The sequence below is a fragment of the Cervus canadensis genome, chromosome 11 (genome assembly GCF_019320065.1).
Source record: "Cervus canadensis isolate Bull #8, Minnesota chromosome 11, ASM1932006v1, whole genome shotgun sequence".
NCBI lineage: Eukaryota > Metazoa > Chordata > Mammalia > Artiodactyla > Cervidae > Cervus > Cervus canadensis.
The window spans coordinates 13,342,936-13,348,935 of record NC_057396.1 but is presented as its reverse complement, the minus strand read 5'-3'; the positions used below and the strand labels follow the sequence as shown (position 1 = coordinate 13,348,935).

General features: G+C 45.6%; 1 protein-coding gene across 4 annotated transcripts in view; it reads left to right on the top strand.

Moving 5' to 3' along the window:
• AMOTL1 (angiomotin like 1) overlaps positions 1-6,000 on the top strand; it is a 207,836-nt gene that overhangs the window by 170,555 nt on the left and 31,281 nt on the right. For all 4 annotated transcript variants that reach the window (XM_043482715.1, XM_043482717.1, XM_043482716.1 and 1 more), the window contains one exon: positions 4,847-4,992. In XM_043482715.1, the coding sequence (XP_043338650.1) occupies positions 4,847-4,992 (146 nt within the window). The remainder of the gene's footprint in view (positions 1-4,846; positions 4,993-6,000) is intronic.

Below are 6,000 nucleotides of genomic sequence, written 5' to 3'. Positions count from 1 at the left end.
GAAGAGTTGACTCATTGGAAAAGACCCTGATGCTGGGAGGGATTGGGGGCAGGAGGAGAAGGGGACGACAGAGGATGAGATGGCTGGATGGCATCACTGACTTGATGGGCTTGAGTTTGAGTAAACTCCGGGAGTTGGTGATGGACAGGGAGGCCTGGCGTGCTGCGATTCATGGGGTTGCAAAGAGTTGGACACAACTGAGTGACTGAACTGAACTGAACTGAGAGATTCGTTCATTCATTTATTCATTCAACAGCGTTTACTGAGCCCGGCAGTGGTCTAGGCTCACAGAGTCAGTAATGACCTAAAGAGATAAAGATCTATCTATTTCTGTCCTTTTAGTCTTTATCTGCATCATCTTAGTCAACAGAATCATCACAACAGTTCCGCGATGTAGCTTTTATCTTTCCCGTTTGATAGATGAGGGCGCTGAGACTCAAAGAGGTTATACCTCGCCCAAGGCCTCAGAGCTGGAGAGTGGTGAACCTGGGATTTGAATCCAGTTCTTTCAGATGCTGAAGTCCGTTCCATATCCACAGTTTGATACTGCCAATCAAGGGAATAGCACAAGCTGCAATTGTATGTGTTGCGGGGGAGAGGAGGGGTATTCACTAATCCAGAAATCTAAGGAGTTGTCATAGTTGTCACTGTGACACAGCAGTGTTTGTGAGCATCGACTTGCAAACTGTAAGAAGCTCTAGTTGTGGCTTCTAGACTTTGCCTTTGGTCAAACCTGATGTGTCTTTGCCCTCAACAAAGACAGAAACTGTTAAGCTTAGGTTGATAACAAGGCAGAAACTCTGAACTTAGGTGGTTCATCTCCAAGTCTGCCTGCTGAGAAACTAACCCCTGGGTGCCCTCCAGAGCCTGGACAAGGCCAATGGGCACCATGCCTGTTCAGATGTTGTCCAACCCAGGGACCTAGTGCTCAAATGTCAGTAATTTTGCACAGAAGGCGTGAAATGCTCTGGTCCGCCCGAGGCTGTGGGTGGGGATGCCCAGAGCTTCTGGCCCATTTGTTTAGGCCTCCTGCATGCACTGGGAAGTAACATCTCATGGCCACTGAAAGGGAGAAGGGAGAAGGCAGTTGGTCATTGCAGTGGGATATGAGAGCCCAAAAGTAATGCTCTCTTCAGGGTCAGGATCTTGGTGGCCTCACTTTGTTTCCGAGACACGCCATTGTTTCTCGCCATCACAGCCAGTGCTCTCTTTACAAGTCTGCTCGTTCATTCTATCCATCCAAAGCTGTTCCATTGCATGCTGATTCCCTTGACATAAGCTCACAGGGCAAGGGCAGTGCAGTCAGGCAGGAAGGACATCACAGCAGCCATCAGGAGACCGGCCTTTGTCCTGGCTCTGCCCCAGCTGGCGGGCACACTGGGCAAGTGCCTTCGCTCCGGGGCTTCCCTTTCCTCATGCGTTAAGCAAAGGGGGCGGAACTGGATGGGGATATTTCCTGTGATTTCTCCTGGCTTTAAAATTGTGAGTTGTTTACTGAGTATTAGCCGAAAGATTCATGCTCTTGAACTGTGGTGTTGGTGAAGACTTTTGAGAGTCCCTTTACAAGGAGATCAAACCACTTAATCCTAAAGGAAATCAGTCCTGAATATTCATTGGAAGGACTGATGCTGAATTTGAAACTCCAATACTTTGGCCACCTGATGCGAAGAGCTGACTCATTGGAAAAGACCCTGATGCTGGGAAAGATTGATGGCAGGAAGAGAAGGGGACAGCAGAGGATCAGATGGTTGGATGGCATCACCGATTCGATGGACATGAGTTTGAGTAGACTCCAGGAGTTGGTGATGGACAGGGAGGCCTGGCGTGTTGTAGTCCATGGGGTCTCAAAGAGTTGGGCACAACAGAGCAGATTAACAACAATAAACAGCCCTAAAATGTCTTTGCCCTATATTCAGAACCACATTTTCCCTTCTTCTTGCGAGCAGCATTCCTTCTACTGCTTCAGTGCCTGTAAGAACAGTCCTTGATGTTTGATGACTCTGCTGAATGAATGAGTGGCTATCCAAGGAAATCATGAATGAATGAAACCACTATCACAAGCTTGTACAGCTTTCAGACTTTGGTTCTTCGTGTTTCAGTTTGGTTTGCTAGGAGGACTAGATGACCAGTATGGGGCATTTGAGTGGTGTGGGCACAGAGAAATCAATTTCTTTTTTTTTCCACTCTTTTTTATTTTTTAAATTATGAAAGTTGATAACACATTTACAGAAGACTTGGAAAATACAGAACAAGGTTACATATAGTTCCACTATGTATTACAATTATTTTTTAAGTAGATAAATTAAGATTTTTAGTTGGAGTTTCAGTGTCAAACTCTCCAAAAGTAATGAAAGTGAAAAGTGAAGTCGCTCAGTCATGTCTGACTCTTTGCAACCCCATGGACTGTAGCCTACCAGGCTCCTCCATCCATAGGATTTTCCAGGCAAGAGTACTGGAGTGGATTGCCATTTCCTTCACCAGGGCATCTTCCCAACCCAGGGATTGAACCCAGGTCTCTTGCATTGCAGGCAGATGCTTTACCATCTAAGCCACAAGGGAAGCCCAATAGAATGAATATAGAGAGGTAGAATATAGTGGACCTGAAAAGCACTATGAAACAATTCAACATAATTAAAGTTTATATATTTTTCATACAACAGTAGGATACAAATTCTATTCAAGTTCCCATAGACTATAAATCAGGAGATACTGGAACATATCCAGGGACATAAAACAAGGTGCAAAAATTTGATGGTCTAAAGATATTGCAATCGTACAGAGTCTGTTCTCTTATCACTGTAGAATTATGTTAGAAATCAATATCAAAAGATATTTGAAAATGAGCAACATAATTTCAGGTGCTGTGTGACATTTACCAAGAGAGATCTTTGACTTGGTCATTGAAAGCCTCAGTAAAGTTAAAAGAATGAAAAAGCACAGAGAGTGATTGCAGAGAAGAAATCATTTAAATGAGAAATTGATATCAAAGATACTTTTAAAAATCCCATGTATGGAGAAGTCAATTTGTAACTACTGTTATTGCTGTTAAATGCCCTATTTTCTACAAATATGGAAGAGTGTGCACAGAGTTTTGTCATCACCTTTTTTCAATAATGAAGATTTTTTCCTCATCACTAATATTCTCTTATTTAGTTTTAATGGCAGCATCCTATCTATTGTAGGGTTTACTGTACTTTATTTAACCAATCCCTTACTTTTACACATTAAGTCCATTCAGGTTTCTCCATATTATAATCAACGTATCTAAATATTCTAATTTACTTTGAAAATAAAATATACAGGCATGTCTCATTTTATTGCACTTTGTTTTGTTGCCTTTTTTTTTTTTTTTTTTTTTCCAAATTAAAGGTTTGTAGTTACCTGCATTGAGCAAGTCTCTTGGTGCCATTTTTCCAAAAGTGTCTACTCCAGTCCCTATGATATGTTTTGGTGATTCTCACAATATCACAGACTTTTTCATTATTATCATACTTGTCATGGTGACGTGATCAATGATCTTTGACAGTACTGTTTTGTTTTGGCCTTTTTAGCAATAAAGTATATTTTAATTACAGTATGAAGATTATATTTTAGTCATAGTGCTATTACTGCACACTTGTGCTGTTTCTCAGCTGCTTCAGTTGTGTCTGACTCTTTGGGATCCTGTGGACTTTAGCCCGACAGGCTCTTCTGTCCATGGGGTTCTCCAGGCAAAAATACCAGATTGGGTTGCCCTGCCCTTCTCCAGGGGATCCTCCCAACCCTGGTATTGAACCCGCATCACCTGTGTCTCCTGCATTGCAGGAGGATTCTTTATCCACTGGGAAGCCCGTTGCGTGCTTAGTAGACTACAGTATAATCTAAGATCTTCCGGACCCAGGGATCAAATCTGCGTCTCTCACATCTCCTGCATGGGCAGGCAGGCTCCTTACCAATAGTGCCATCTGGGGAGCCCATAACTTTTATATGCACTGGGAAACCAAAAAAATTTATGTGACTTGCTTTATTATGGTGGTCTGGAATAGAACCCACAGTATCTCCAAGGTATGTCTGCATTGCTTTGTAACAGGAGAGATGTTTTCAGTAGATAATACTGACCTCCTGACACAATGGGCCCTGCCTGCTTCTCAAACGGTGGATGAGGCTACGGGAGGGCCAGGTGGAAGCGGCAAGTGGGAGGCACCCTTTGCTTGCCACCTCCAGAGAGATGGTGATCACCCTCAGTTACAGCATCAGCGGAGAAGAGGAAGGCTGTTTGCACACATCCAGAGCACTTCATCTTTCCTCTCGTGAGCAGAACCAAGAGAAAAGGTGAAGCTGGGTTATGTGGAAGAGGACCCAGCCACAGATTGGAGGCCTGGGTTGAAGCTCCCCTCTGCTGCCTGGCCTCAGAGCGAAAACTGAACCTCCTGGACCAGGGTTTATTTTTCAGTGAATGGGAGTGTTAGTGTTATCATTAGTATTGCCTGCCTTTCCATCACTGGTTTAGAAGTTAGAAGTGGGAGAGCTTGTGAGCCGAAAAGGAAATCATAGGCCCAAGGTTAATTTGAAGCCTTAAAGCAAATGTTGTGCAGAAGTGAACCCCTGAGAATATGGACTCACTAGATCTGTGTGTGCTATTTGTCTCTGGAGCTGTGACCTGGAATACATCTAGAGTTAACAGTGGTTTTTGAGAAAATCCTTGCCTTACACAGCACCCCTATGAACAAGAAGCAGAAGCAGTAATTCCACCCTCCACTTTGTGCATGTTTTTCAACTCCTAATCCTTGCCAGATGTAGACTGGCGGGGAGCCCAGACGGGGAGTGCTTCCTGATAGAGCTCGTTTTGTTTCTGTCTCCCTCCTAGACAAGGAATTCCTGAAGGAAAAGGAGAAGTTAGAGATGGAGTTGGCGGCCGTGCGGACCGCGAGTGAGGACCACCGGAGACACATCGAGATCCTAGACCAGGCTCTGAGCAACGCCCAGGCCAGGGTCATCAAGCTGGAAGAGGAGGTGAGCCCGCGGGAGGATCGGGGGGTACAGGGGGTGGTGCCCAGAGCCCCAAGGGCCTCCATGTCCGTTTCCTAACCCAGCAACTTTAACCAGAGCCAACTCCAGGGGAGCAATGTGGGTGACCTCTCAAATAAAAATGAGTAAAAGCAGAGCTGATTCACCCCAGAGTCGGGCAAAAGATGAGAGGCAGTGGTGAATACCGTCAGCAAAGAGCCCAATCTCAGCGATAAACCCAGGCTGCCGCCCATTGCCTGGCAGGTGTCCAGGGGCTGGAAATAAATGGAAGGACTGGGAACCACTGGTGCTTGTGGAGAAAAGAGACTCAATTAAGAAAACAGTTCAAGTGTTGTGTCTTTGGGTTCTCTCGTGCATAAAAAAGGCTCAGTCTTCTGACTGGGTGGGGTAGGAGTGGTGTTCTGCAAACCTGTCTCCGGTTTTTAGAAGTTGGCTCAGTTAGCAATGACCACCACCCTTCCCGCCCCTCCAGTCCAGGAAATATTGATGCTGCTCAAGCATTATGGGCTTAGTGCTTTTTTGATGAAATCAAGCCTTTAGGTGAACTTTTGAGAAGTAGAAAGTAAAAGCGTTCATCTCTTAGTTGTGGCTGACTCTTTGCAACCCCAAGGACTGTAGCCCACGAGGCTCCTCTGTCCACGGAATTCTACAGGCAAGGATACTGGAGTGGATACTGGAGTGCCATGCCCTCCTCCAGGGGGATCTTCCCGATCCAGGGATCGAACCCCAGCCTCTCACCTTGCAGGCAGATTCTTTACCATCTGAGCCACCAGGGAAGAACTTTTCCTTTAAGCCTGACCAGGGAAGGAGAATGGCCACTCCTGAGGCCCCAGTTCCAGGATCCAGGCTGTAGATAGCGTAGCACAGAGGAGCCGGCTGCACAAGCCCCTGTGTGGTGGGGCTGAGCTGAACAGACCTGCTGTGGAGAGCAGGAACTGGAAGTCAGAGAGACACATGACTGAAATACCCTCCACCAGAACCCAGCTGGTGCTT